General features: G+C 42.5%; 2 protein-coding genes across 2 annotated transcripts; both read right to left on the reverse strand.

The window, feature by feature from the left end:
• Window positions 1-708: 708 nt before the first annotated feature.
• On the reverse strand, window positions 709-6,546 carry LOC311055254 (7-methylguanosine phosphate-specific 5'-nucleotidase-like). Its single transcript, XM_084071377.1, has 9 exons — window positions 6,402-6,546; window positions 5,297-5,395; window positions 4,418-4,487; window positions 4,248-4,294; window positions 3,848-3,933; window positions 3,655-3,744; window positions 2,577-2,739; window positions 2,290-2,490; window positions 709-1,665 (listed from the first exon to the last, which is right to left on the reverse strand). The coding sequence occupies exons 1-9, from the start codon at window positions 6,402-6,404 to the stop codon at window positions 1,555-1,557; spliced, it is 870 nt and encodes a 289-aa protein (XP_083927503.1). The 5' UTR covers window positions 6,405-6,546; the 3' UTR covers window positions 709-1,554.
• Window positions 6,547-6,746: 200 nt separating this feature from the next.
• LOC311055379 (kelch-like protein 11) lies at window positions 6,747-11,304 on the reverse strand. The gene is made up of 2 exons (XM_084071556.1): window positions 10,724-11,304; window positions 6,747-10,463 (listed from the first exon to the last, which is right to left on the reverse strand). The coding sequence occupies exons 1-2, from the start codon at window positions 11,179-11,181 to the stop codon at window positions 8,879-8,881; spliced, it is 2,043 nt and encodes a 680-aa protein (XP_083927682.1). The 5' UTR covers window positions 11,182-11,304; the 3' UTR covers window positions 6,747-8,878.
• Window positions 11,305-12,163: the final 859 nt, after the last annotated feature.

A 12,163-nucleotide genomic window follows, 5' to 3' on the forward strand; every position in this document is an offset into this window, starting at 1 on the left:
AAAACCGAAACGAAAAAAAAAAAAGTTCCCCCAAAAACCTGTTAGGAGTACGTTTCAGGCAATTTAAAGTTGATTGGTAATGACTTTTTTTTTGGTCCCTAGCATTCATCGAGCTCTGGACTTAGTAATTTTTTTTCCGTTTCGGTAGTGACAAAACCGAAACGAAAAAAAAAATGTTCCCCCAAAAACCTGTTAGGAGTACGTTTCAGGCAATTTAAAGTTGATTGGTAGTGACTTTTTTTTTGGTCCCTAACATTCATCGAGCTCTGGACTTAGTAATTTTTTTTCGAGCTCTGGAAAATGTTCCCCCAAAAACCTGTTAGGAGTACGTTTCAGGCAATTTAAAGTTGATTGGTAGTGACTTTTTTTTTGGTCCCTAACATTCATCGAGCTCTGGACTTAGTAATTTTTTTTCAAGCTCTGGAAAATGTTCCCCCAAAAACCTGTTAGGAGTACGTTTCAGGCAATTTAAAGTTGATTGGTAGTGACTTTTTTTTTGGTCCCTAACATTCATCGAGCTCTGGACTTAGTCATTTTTTTTTCCGTTTCGGTAGTGACACTACCGAAACGAAAAAAAAAATGTTCCCCCAAAAACCTGTAAAGTACGTTTCAGGCAATTTAAAGTTGATTGGTTTTTCCGTCGAAAAAAAAAATGTTCCCCCAAAAACCTGTTTATCACTTTTAGATCTAACACCACAAAATGGGAGCTCCTTGATAAACCTTTTAATTGTGTTTACATGAATATTAGGGTGAACAGGAATTAAACAAGGACAGGCATTTTTCTGTTAAGTATAAGGTGTCCTATTTCACCACTTGGTAGCACTGTAGTATTAAACAAAAGAGTTAAATGTTTTCCATATAAAACACACTATCCATATAGCATCATTAAATGGGAAGAAATTACATAGCAAAGTACAAACTTCCATTTAGGATTAAAACTAAACCAGCACAAACCTTTCAAACATGTTTTTGACTTTCAGTGCCATTGCATGATTTTTTTCCCTTTATCCTTGTCACATGTAAAGAGTAATTTATACTCATGGCATCACTTACCAAAAACCTGTTATTTTCGGTAGCGACTGATGTATGATAGAGTATAGATTAAGTTTAAGAATCAGAGAACGAGACAATGGGCATTGCATGTCAAAAATCTCCCTTCCTTTGCAAAAATAAACCCAAATACCTACAACCACGTGTATTTGTTACAGTACATTCTGTACGTGCTTCTCATCAGTAACATTTGGCTTCTCCCCACATATTCATGAACATGAGTGGACACGCAGTGGATAATGACTAGAAGAACCAAATGTTCTGTAGGGCTGTTTGGCTTCAGAAAGTGGTAAAATGACATTTTCGGCAAACCCAAGTGCATTCACACAACTGTGTAGCTTTACTAAATTGGCAAATATAAAAAAGAACCAGTCTTTGTTTGTTCTGAGAAATCTTGTCAACTGGCACTTTCTGAGCAGGGCCTTCCTACTGGATGACACCTTCCTCTTGTGGCACTGGATTGTCCAATACTGCTGCGCCAGTGAGATGAACCATATTCTAAGTTCACTTATTGCCAGTGAGGTAGAGCAGTATGGAGTTGGCAACGTCCAAGGTCTCATCCTTCACCAAGACAATGTCATAGGAGTTCAGATAAGACTGCTTCCGCTCCTCTACCTGAGTTCAATACAAACAGGAGAAAAATAAACTACATGTCACAATTTCATTGCATTTTTCAACAAACAATTCAGTCAGTTACAGCTTTAGTATATTGCTGAATTTTCTGTAAGATCATGTGGTAGTCAGGAATATGGCTCAAGTTAAATGTAAACATGACCCTCAAAATGTATAGTCTGTTACATCTAAATAAGTTAGATTAATGTGAAGGGTAATAGTTTAATAAGCGCAAAGTGGTATGTGTAGAGGAAGGTGGATATCTCTGGTTATATGTTGAACTACCTTAGCCTGTGCAAGAAGTACATGCGCTTATCACATTTTATTTTTCATGATTTGCAATGCATGCCAATCAAAGACACTTCTTAAGAGCAATGGCCATATATTTAATATTTATACCTATCCACTCATCTACTACTTATGTCAGCAGTGTTTAACCACTTAAGCCCTATTTATACTTCACTGTACTGCAAGCTCACAACAAGTAATGTCACGCATTGTGAGCTTGTACAACTATTTTTGGACATTATAGAAAACCTTCGCTATAATGGCATGACCAAAATAGGGATGCCAGGTTGAAAGTGGTCATATGACTGCCATTGCTGATGAATCAGTCGATGTATGAACCTTGTCATTGAGGAAGCCGATCTTGAGGATGTTCTCCATATCCTGAACGCCGTCAGCCATGGTCAGATCTCCAAGAGAGTCTCCCAGTAACAGCACGTTGGGGCGCGCTCGCAGCTCCTGGAAATGGCCGGAGTTGAGCAGAGCACCTTCCCTCTTGTTGTAGATGTGGATCAGCTCTCCTTTGAAAGCCTTCAACACGCCCTGGAGGGGTCCATGGAGGTTAGGAATGTGTGAAACATACACATACAGCACACCATTTACCATCATCTCACTGACTCAAAACTTACCGTCTCATCAAAGTCCATGTAGTTGGAGAAGACTTTGACGTTGGGGTGGAAGACTCCTTCCTGTCGAATCACCTCCTCTAGGACATCTCCTATTCCAGCAGAGAAGATAAGAAGGGGGATGCTGTGCTCATGCAGGTGGTCAAAGAAGATCTGGTAGCCCTCCCTGTGGAAATAAGTCATCATCACTGGGGTTAGAAATTAGGATAATGATATAGTGACAGATGAGGTCTGGGAGGACATTATAAAACGTGCTTAACGTGGGCTTCTACAATGTAAGATACTACATCTGACACACTGGTCTAAAGAAAGATTGTCCAAAAGATTCCAAGACATACTGTAGATCCATCATGTAGCCGCTGGCGGTTGTCCCCAGCCTCCTAGGTGCACACGTTTTGGAGCTGCTCTATGCTGTCACAATTGGACCAAGGTATTTGAGGCTCTTCCGGGGGTCCTTGATATAATCTTGGACCCTTGTCCCGTTATGGCACTCTTTGGAGTACCTCGGCCTTAAGTCTTTATTCTTTGACTAAACTTCAATATGATTTCTTGGCTTTTTGCACCCTTCTTGCCTGATACATGAAATGGAAGGAGGTACCCCTCCATTTCATTCACCATGAATAAGCGATGTTATGTATTTTATGAGGCTGGTAAAAATGAAATACACTCTAAGAGGTTGATACATTTTATAGGTCTTGGCAGCCGTTTCTTATGTAATAAGGAACAGCTACGGAAGACCCTTAGTACAGTTTGCACATTTATTGTTTAATTTCTTTTTTGTATTTTTTGTTTGTTCTTGTTCTTCTTTGTTTGATTATATTCCTTTTGAGGGTTATTTTCCTACTTAGATTGTTTGTTTGTTTTGTACATTGTCTTTTGTTGGGGTTTATTTGGGGAGGTTGGGGGGTTGTCTGTGGTATGTAAAACATTTGAAAACAGATAAAGTTGTAAAACAAAAGAGGAAAAAAAGATGATAATATATATACTTTTGGGATCTTTATTTGCTTTTACAAACTCTTAAAAATCTGAACATCATTGTGACTGTAGGATCTCAAGCGTCAACAGACACAGGTGCCCTTACCTCAGCATGGCATCAGATTCTCTGACCACCGTGGCCAGCAAGTCTTTCTTAATCTTCTGTTGCACCAAAAGCTCATGGGCTCTCGTCCACCTGTGAGATGCAAAGCAGACAGCATCCAAGTTGAAGGGAAGCTGAAGGATACAATGAAGGCAATACAAAGGCTTGCACAGAGGTGTCAGTCCATCCAACTCACCACTCCACCATAAGGGGCAGCTTCTCCTCTATCGACCGTGACGAGTCTATCTCTATGGGGTAGTATGTGTTGAGCAGCACCTTCAACTGAGGGAGAATGGACAATACTGTGACTGGCTATTATGCATCTAGAGGAGACACAGCAGTGAGGAAACTCACTGATCATCTTGCGGATGAGGTTTCTTGGCACCAGTTATGGACTGTGACCTTTAATTACACTGATCTTCCAACCCAGACTCTTCAAACTAACATCAATCTATAAATTCAACATTCTGGTGTAGCACCCGTCTAGAGACTTCTGCACGGTTGGTTTCAGGAAATTCCAGGAATATCTATGTATATATCTAATCAGTGTAAAATGTGAAGTTGCTCAGATGAGCAGTTATCCAGAACCAAAGTACCTTTTCTTTGCATTCTTCATTGATAAGTTTGCTGTTATCCAGAATGTCTGAAAGTAAAACCCACAAGCAACATCAAAATCACAAATAAAATTATTAATATTCAATATGTATAAAAAATGTCATTTGAATGTAATTTAACTATTCATTGTAAAATTACATTTACAACTTACTATGACAGGTAGGACACCGCTTGCCATTATGTGCAAATCTTGTGAGGGTCATGTCAAAATCTGCGATCACCTTTGGACAAACATAAATCACATGAATTAGGACATTGTCAGTGTTCTGCAGGCGCAGTATTGCAAAGGGAAACATCACTATAAAACCTTGTTGGACCACTGGTTCTCAACGTGGGGTCCAGCGACCACCAGGGGTCCTTGAGAGTCCTTGAGAGCTAAATGATTGATAAACCAAATGGACGCTTACAGGTCTATAACTCAGCGTTAAATTAACACTTAGGAATTTACAGTGTAGATTGGGGTCCCAGAGATAAAAAAAGCATATCCAATGGGGGTCTATGGCCGAATGCATATCAAACTGAACTGGGGTCCATGAAAAAAGGTTGAGAATCACATTAGCCACTGGTTCTCAACCTTTTCAGGCCACGACCCCCCAAAATAAACATATTCAAACTGGGGACCCCCCAAAATAATCATATTTGAACTAGGGACCCGCCCAAAATAAACAGATTTTAGTTGAGGCATTACATTTAGTTTGACTCGGTTCCGCAGATAAATATTGTGAAACTAGCCTATCTACAAGCTCAGAACGCCTCGCAATACGAGGCGTTGTGAGCTTGTAGATAAGGTACTTTCACAATTTTTGCCTCTTTCTTATTTGACAATTTGTTTTTTATAGTATAGTTTAGTTGTTGATTACTTTTGATGCAGTAATGGCCTTCTTTTAATTTTCTTCTTCTTCTTTTTTTAAGTTAAAACTTAAAAGTCCTAAAATTGTCACTTTACTTTCATCTGGGGACATCCCAAAAATCATGTGGGGAGTCGGGACCCCAACCCAAAGGTTGAGAATCACAGCATTAGACCATGTACCTGTATGGTGTTTGAACCCGCTTTCTGCATGGCTTTAAGGATGTCCTCTACCCTCTGAGGGTCCCTCATGAGCACCGATGCGTTCGATAACTCTGCAATCTGACAACAACACACAGACATGGTGCCATGCGCGTGCGTGGGAGGGACATGGCGTTATGAAAGTGCCATTGCAGGATATGTCACATTGGAATGTTTTGCATAAACACAGTAGGCATCTCTTTCAAATGTTAAGTTTCCTTTTTAAGTCAGCCGCTAGAGATGCCCTGCCGAAACTTGTAGGGACAACACCACACAATATGAACAAAATGTACTACAAATGTACTGCATCGAGACTAGCCTTGATACATTACTCAGTCATGGATGGACTTCAACATAGTGTTTGCACTTTCTCCCCTTTTGGCCCGTACATCTACATAAACGTTCAGATTTCAAATATAAGGTGCTTACCCCATGGCCACGTATGTTACAATTATGTACGGGCCCTCAGAAGTACCCGTATCATCCGTATTGTTCAATAAAAAGCATTTTAATCCGATCGGTGGCCATTTCTCCGTATTTTCTCCATATACTTTCAACTACGCGACCCTATCAGTTGGTAGGTGTATTACAGTCTGATACGTTATAACTATGAGAAAATGGCCACCAATCGGATTAAAATGCTTTTTATTGAACAATATGGGAGGTACGGGTACTTCAAAGGGCCCGAACATAATTGAAACATCCATGGCCATGGGGTAAGCACCTTATATTTGAAATCTGAACGTTTATGTAGATGTTCGGGCCAAAAAGGGAGACATACATACACTATGTATGTCTCCCTTGTGCAAACACTATGTTGAAGTTCATCCATGACGGTCATGACAGATGACCGTCTTGGATCCGTGGCTACATCGAACATCGAGACGTACAATGCAGCTTTAACGTGTTATCCCTTTAGCCTAAATGTCTGACTGTATCTCGTGCTGTTTACATTTCTGACTAAGTAATCAATCAAAACGTGCAGGGAAACGTTACAATCGTATCGATACTCGTTAGCTAAACAAGCTAGCGTGGTGCATCCAGGGCCTTTGCCATTCATTAAAAAACACAAATAAATAAGTCTTACCATTTTCGGAGGGCTGTTTTCTTTCAGTCGTAATGTAATGTTATTACAACGTTTCTAATCGATAACGACGCTACACGTTTGCAGACGAACACACTTGAACTACAGACTGTTGCTTAACTACTGGCATTACTTGACGTGCTGGAGAGGACGGACACACTGTACTCTCCCCGTCGTCACAAAGCCACTATATACATGGTTCCTACCCGCTATCCCATCTAGAGATCAATGTCTGTTTTTTTAACTTCATACTGCACTATGTGCAATCAAAACACATCGATTTTACCCCCCACTAATGTAAAAGTTGTCTCATCTTTTTTTTTATTTGAGTTTCAACAAAAACAGATCATACAAAATGTTATTCATACAAAGTTTTACTGCAAATTATGACAATAGCATTTCAAACATCCAATAAAACAATTATCAGACTGTCACATGCAATGCAAAATATATAGCTTATTCCATTTAATAACTGCAGTGCTGTGTAAGACTGCCAAAAAGAGGAAATTAATATAATTTCTGACTTCCCTAAAATGTCTGCAATAGAAAAGCTGTATGGACAGACCTTACTGTTGGAATACTGGAATACCATTGCTACACATTCACAATGGAATTCCGTTTAGTTTTTTTTTTTTAGTTTAAACAAAAAAATAAAGACAAGAAAATCCACATATATTTCCCCCCTCCACCTCATTTATGGTCATCTTTGGACAGTGAAAGGAGATGGTGGGATCTCTAATAAACACCCAGTTGAGAATGCAGTAAAGAAAACCATCAAATTTCAAAAACACGTCATATCATGACATTTATCAGAGAAGATCAACATTGATTGGATGCTGGATAAACTAATACATTTCCTAAATACAATCACCTCGTCTGAAGGGTAGTAAGAAAACAAAGTAAAACACAATGGCAACTGACTCATACCTACAGGTTTATAAGACATTACATAGGATTAGATGTCAAAAAGTGCATAAATCAAGCTTTTTCGCTTCGTAAAGTAGCCCCCCCCCCATACACACACACACACAATATGCTTTGCTGATATGGAAGTTAATAAAAAATTCTTGAATTTAAAGACATGTACAGAGGTCTGTCAAAGTGCATAAAAAGGAATGAACAGGAATGATTCATGCACTACCAAAGTTTGGAGCACAAAAGGAATGTTACACATACACAGTAGATATAATTTTAAGATCCAAGCAAGAACGATGCAAAAGCTAGATTTTCTTTTTAACGTGTTGGCGAGGTAATATCTGTCTCATTCAGAGATCATCACAAACTTGGAATATCATTGTGGAGTGTTAGGCATTACATAAGCAATAACAAGAGGCAAAGTATAATTTCATATTCTGCATAAAGCGCTGTAGGGAAGCTGCAGTCAAAAAAGCATTAAAAGGAATCTAATGCTTAATTTATACTCCTCTGTATGACAGTTACATGCCAGAAATAGCAGGCCGGCTATTTTCAGTGCGCAACACTGACATGACACAACAAAGTATAAATGTAACGTAAGAATAACATCCTTTCTCCTCTCCTTCATGTTAAGGTATTGAGGGCGGCTATTGGGTTGTAAGCAGGGCCATTCGAAGATAGAAACTACAATAAACAGCATAGCAAAGCCTTATGATTATAATATCTGACCAAAAGATCAATGTGATATTTGCAAGAAGAGATTGTCACAGTGTCACTAATGGAATGTGACTTCTTTAAGCTAGTTGGTTTGAATACAGGAATGTGAATACATACACATAGCTTCACATAGCTTCCCCTGTACAAGCACAAAATAAAGGGATGTTAAAATATCTATATAAATGTATAACATATACAACTATATACTATATATGTACAAATAGATCAACTTAATCTCTGCTGACAATATTTAGGGTATTCTCCCCATGGCCATGGCAACACTCTTATTCACATGTGTACATTCTGAAATGTCCTCCCACAGCAGACCTCTCTGCCTACCATCTCACAGACTTCGGCATATCAACAGCTAACACAAAACTGCTTGGAAGCTGATGGCACAGAGTAATGACATTGACCCTATTCACACAGCTGCCATTTTGCCCTTAAATTGTACTCTGGGTGGGGTTTCACAAAAAAGCCACCATGTGAATGTGGTCAATATAAGCGTAACACAGGGCCTGCTAAAGCATGTTAAGAGAGTGGTCAATGATGACGGCAGAGAGCTTGGGAGTACTCAGGACCAGGGTGTAGGGAATACAGGAAATATAATTAGGACACAGGGGACAGGGAGGTATGGGATATAGGGTATGGGATTAGAATGTAGAAGACAGGGAGGTATTGAGTATAGGGGACAGGAACGTATGGGATAAAACAGACAGGGAGGCATGGTATACAGAGGATGGGATTCGGATACAGGGGACCAGATGAGGATTAGGATACAGGGGACAGGGAGATATGGGATACAGTGCACAGGGAGGTATGGGATACAGGGGACCGGGTGGTAGGACTCAGCACTCTATCTGGGACTGTAGCTGCCTGCGCAGAGTGAGGGTGCGCCGGTGGAGCTGCTGCATCTGCTGCATGCGATCCCGCTGGCGAGCCAGATTCTGGGGCATGGGGTAGCGCTGGCAGCCATATAGGAAGCGATAGGGAATGCGTACGTGGCAGGCGGTGGCTCGGCAGCGAGGCTGCGGCATGGGCGGCAGCAGCATCCAGCGCTTCCTCTCTGCGCAGTAGCGGTATGCCTCCTTGCGGTACTGCTTGTCCACATCGTCACTGTTCTTCCAGCCACCAATAATGAAGACATCCTCGTCAAAGTGGCAGATGGCGGCGCCCTCGATGCTGGTCACCTCCGGCGGCAGGCTTTCCAGGATCTCGTCAGAGATACGTGCATTGATCTTCTGTTTGGCGACCTCATCTCGCACTGTGTAGCTCTTGGGGCAGCAGGAGGCTGTGTGGTAGAAGTTAGTGGAGGCCACGGCCATTTGGAAGATGCAATAGTTGTCGATCAGGGGCAGAGAGTCAACATCCTGCCACTGGCGGCTTTCCGTGTCATAGCGGGTTGTCACCGTCTTCAGTCCGTCGTCATTGTCCGTGTCGACAGGTGTGCGCGCCGTGACATACACATAGCGGTCCTCCACACTCACTGCCTTCACATCCCGCAGGATCTTGGGTGCAGATTCCAGGTTGTGCCATTTGTCCTGATCAGGCTCATACACACTCACATCTTTGAACCCTGGGCTGAAGTTACCATGGCCACCAATGCTATAGAGGATATCCTTGATGCAGGTGAGTCCAAAGGAATGCTTACGTGTGGTCAAGTTGCTCACCTGCTCCCAGGTATTGCGATTGGGGTTGTACCTTTCCACTGTCTTAGCAAAGCCAGGCTCCATGGAGCCGGCAACGTAGACATGAGACTCTGTGGTGGCAATGGCATGGCCGTCCAGGTGGTTGTGGATGTGTGGCAGATTAACCCAGCGGTCTTCGTAAATGAAATAGCCTACACACTCACTTAGGTAGTCCCCTCCCTCTGACACGCCACCCACCACCATGATAACGTCCATGTTCTGGCCGAAGCGAGGCTGGAATGAGGCCATGTAAGAGGACCAGAACTCCATGTCTGCTGACTTGAGGTTCTCAAAACGGATAGCATGGCCCTCCACGGCCTCAGACACCAGGCGGAGACAAGCCTCATTGGCTGCCACCAGGCGCTCGCTCTTCACCACCCTGGTCAGATAGGTAGGCTTGATCTGGGGCAGCCTGAGGAGACGGAACAACTCCTCAAAATAGCGTCCTCGGTCCTCTGCATTTTTCTGCACCCACTTTACCACAGCCTCAAATAGCACCTCCTCAGAATCCACTGTGATCTCAGCATCGGACAGCCAGTCACGCACCAGGTGAAAGGGCAGAGTGTAAAACTCATCATCCTGAATGACCTTGTGGAAGTTACGGCGGATCATATCTGCAGCCCTAAGAGCCAGCTGGTCCAGAGTGTACATATGGGCTAGACTGTGCACTGCCACACAGTTGGTCAGGCTCAGCTTCTTCTTCAGGAACTCACCACAGAAGTCCTTCAACTGCAACAGCAGGAACCTATGGTCAATAGAAATAAAATATCATACGTGTTAAGACTTTTGCCAACCAAGCATCAATGAGTTCAATCAACTGTAGTGTATAATGCTTCAAGTTTGACTGATTAGAACAACACCAGTGAGTGTTAGATTCAAATATATGCCATGATGATCAACCGCAGCCCTAATGTCAATAGATCAGCCATTGTGGGATTAGCTGGGATCGGATTTCTTATCAGTTAATAGCACAAGCACATGCACGTCATTCTAGGTTAAACATACCTATCAGCTAGTTCCAACACTTCATGCACATTGCAGGTGCTCACGCGTATCTCCCCAGTATACATATACTGGATGACGCTCTCCACCGTCTCTGGATCAGGTCCCAGTTCTGCGCTCCATTCTTTCATCTCAACCCGCCCGGAGAGGGACTCGGAAAACTGTCCTCCCAGCAAGGGTGTGAAATAGTCAGTGGCCGCGGCCAGCACGGAGCGGTGGGCCGAGAACTCACAGCTCTGGACGTTCCCGCTGGCCGCCCCGCTGCTGAAGGCCAGCGTCACGTCGCAGAACAAGCCCTGCTTCCTCTGCTCGTTCTGCCGGCGAGACAGCTCCGAACAGTGGGCGGAGGAGGTGAAGTCCTCGGCCTCCTCCGCATCGCCGTCTCCGGCGAGGGCGCTGGGTGTGCTGGTGCCGCTGCTGCTCCGCGACGAATCCTCTGGATTAGGGGCTACGGCTGCCATTATGCCAGTGGAGCCAGGGATAATTCGGAATTATTGCGGTGAACTCGCGAACGAAAGAATTCGACCACATACGCATGAATTCAAAACAGAGGACGGCTCTGAAGTCAGTTCCGTCTTCGTACGTTTACGTTATGCGTGTGTGTGTGTGTGTGTAGGTGACGTTTAAAGGGGACCTGTCAGCTTTTCCTCAAACCACAAAGGGATCATATTACGTTTTTCTTGCCCTCTTATTTGATTGTTATTGACATGTAACATTTCAACAAAAAATTATATACAGTAGTTACAATGATTCGACGAAAAGATGTATGCCACTGCTACAAAAACGTTTTTGAACTAAATTTCGTCCTTCTAAAAAAGAGGGGAAAAGGGGGAAAATCTGCCTCATTTAGTAAATGTGTGACATACAGTGTCTGAAAATCCTAATAGTTAGTTAGTAGGTCTCATATAACGTTAGTAAACACACAATTTACTGACATGCGCAGTGCAGTGTGTGAAGGGCTTTACGGTGTCGGTTGGTATGACGACAGAGTAGACGATCCCTGATTCCCCTCGGTTTAACCATTTAAACCCCATACGGTTGAGTTCCTCAGGGCTCTATGCTTGTGTATCTTTTTTGTTTTCTGTTATTGTGGGGAAAGCTTTTGCAGAAAATAGCCGATCGACAAGCTTACAACTTTGTCGCAGCAGTAAGATTGTCGAATAGGCTATTTTCTGCAAAAGCTTTCCCCACAATACACCGATGCTGGGGCTTAAATCCAGACTTCAGAGTTGATGCAAAATCATTTTGTTTTCTTATCCACGCTGCAAATAGCCTTTTACCTGTAGTCTACGTGCCTTGCTTTCACAGGAGGTTCGGGACAGTTCATTCAATGTTCTCTATTTAATTGTAGGACCTGGATGTGAACAGAGTGAGAGATTGATTGCCAATTTGCCATCTATAAATAGGCCTACACATATTTATCAACAACGTGATACCATTCCT

The sequence above is a fragment of the Gymnoscopelus microlampas genome (assembly GCF_963454915.1).
Source record: "Gymnoscopelus microlampas genome assembly, chromosome: 11".
In the NCBI taxonomy this organism is placed as follows: domain Eukaryota; kingdom Metazoa; phylum Chordata; class Actinopteri; order Myctophiformes; family Myctophidae; genus Gymnoscopelus; species Gymnoscopelus microlampas.

Excerpts from the sequence above, each read along its gene's own strand:
- LOC311055254 (XM_084071377.1), bottom strand. Across the intron at positions 2,740-3,654 it reads GAATCTGATGCCATGCTGAG|GGAGGGCTACCAGATCTTCT; the intron begins GTAAGGGCACCT and ends TTATTTCCACAG. Across the intron at positions 2,491-2,576 it reads ACATGGACTTTGATGAGACG|GGCGTGTTGAAGGCTTTCAA; the intron begins GTAAGTTTTGAG and ends GGACCCCTCCAG.
- LOC311055379 (XM_084071556.1), bottom strand. The coding sequence starts at position 11,181 with ATGGCAGCCGTAGCCCCTAATCCAGAGGATTCGTCGCGGAGCAGCAGC. Across the intron at positions 10,464-10,723 it reads GTGTTGGAACTAGCTGATAG|GTTCCTGCTGTTGCAGTTGA; the intron begins GTATGTTTAACC and ends TATTGACCATAG.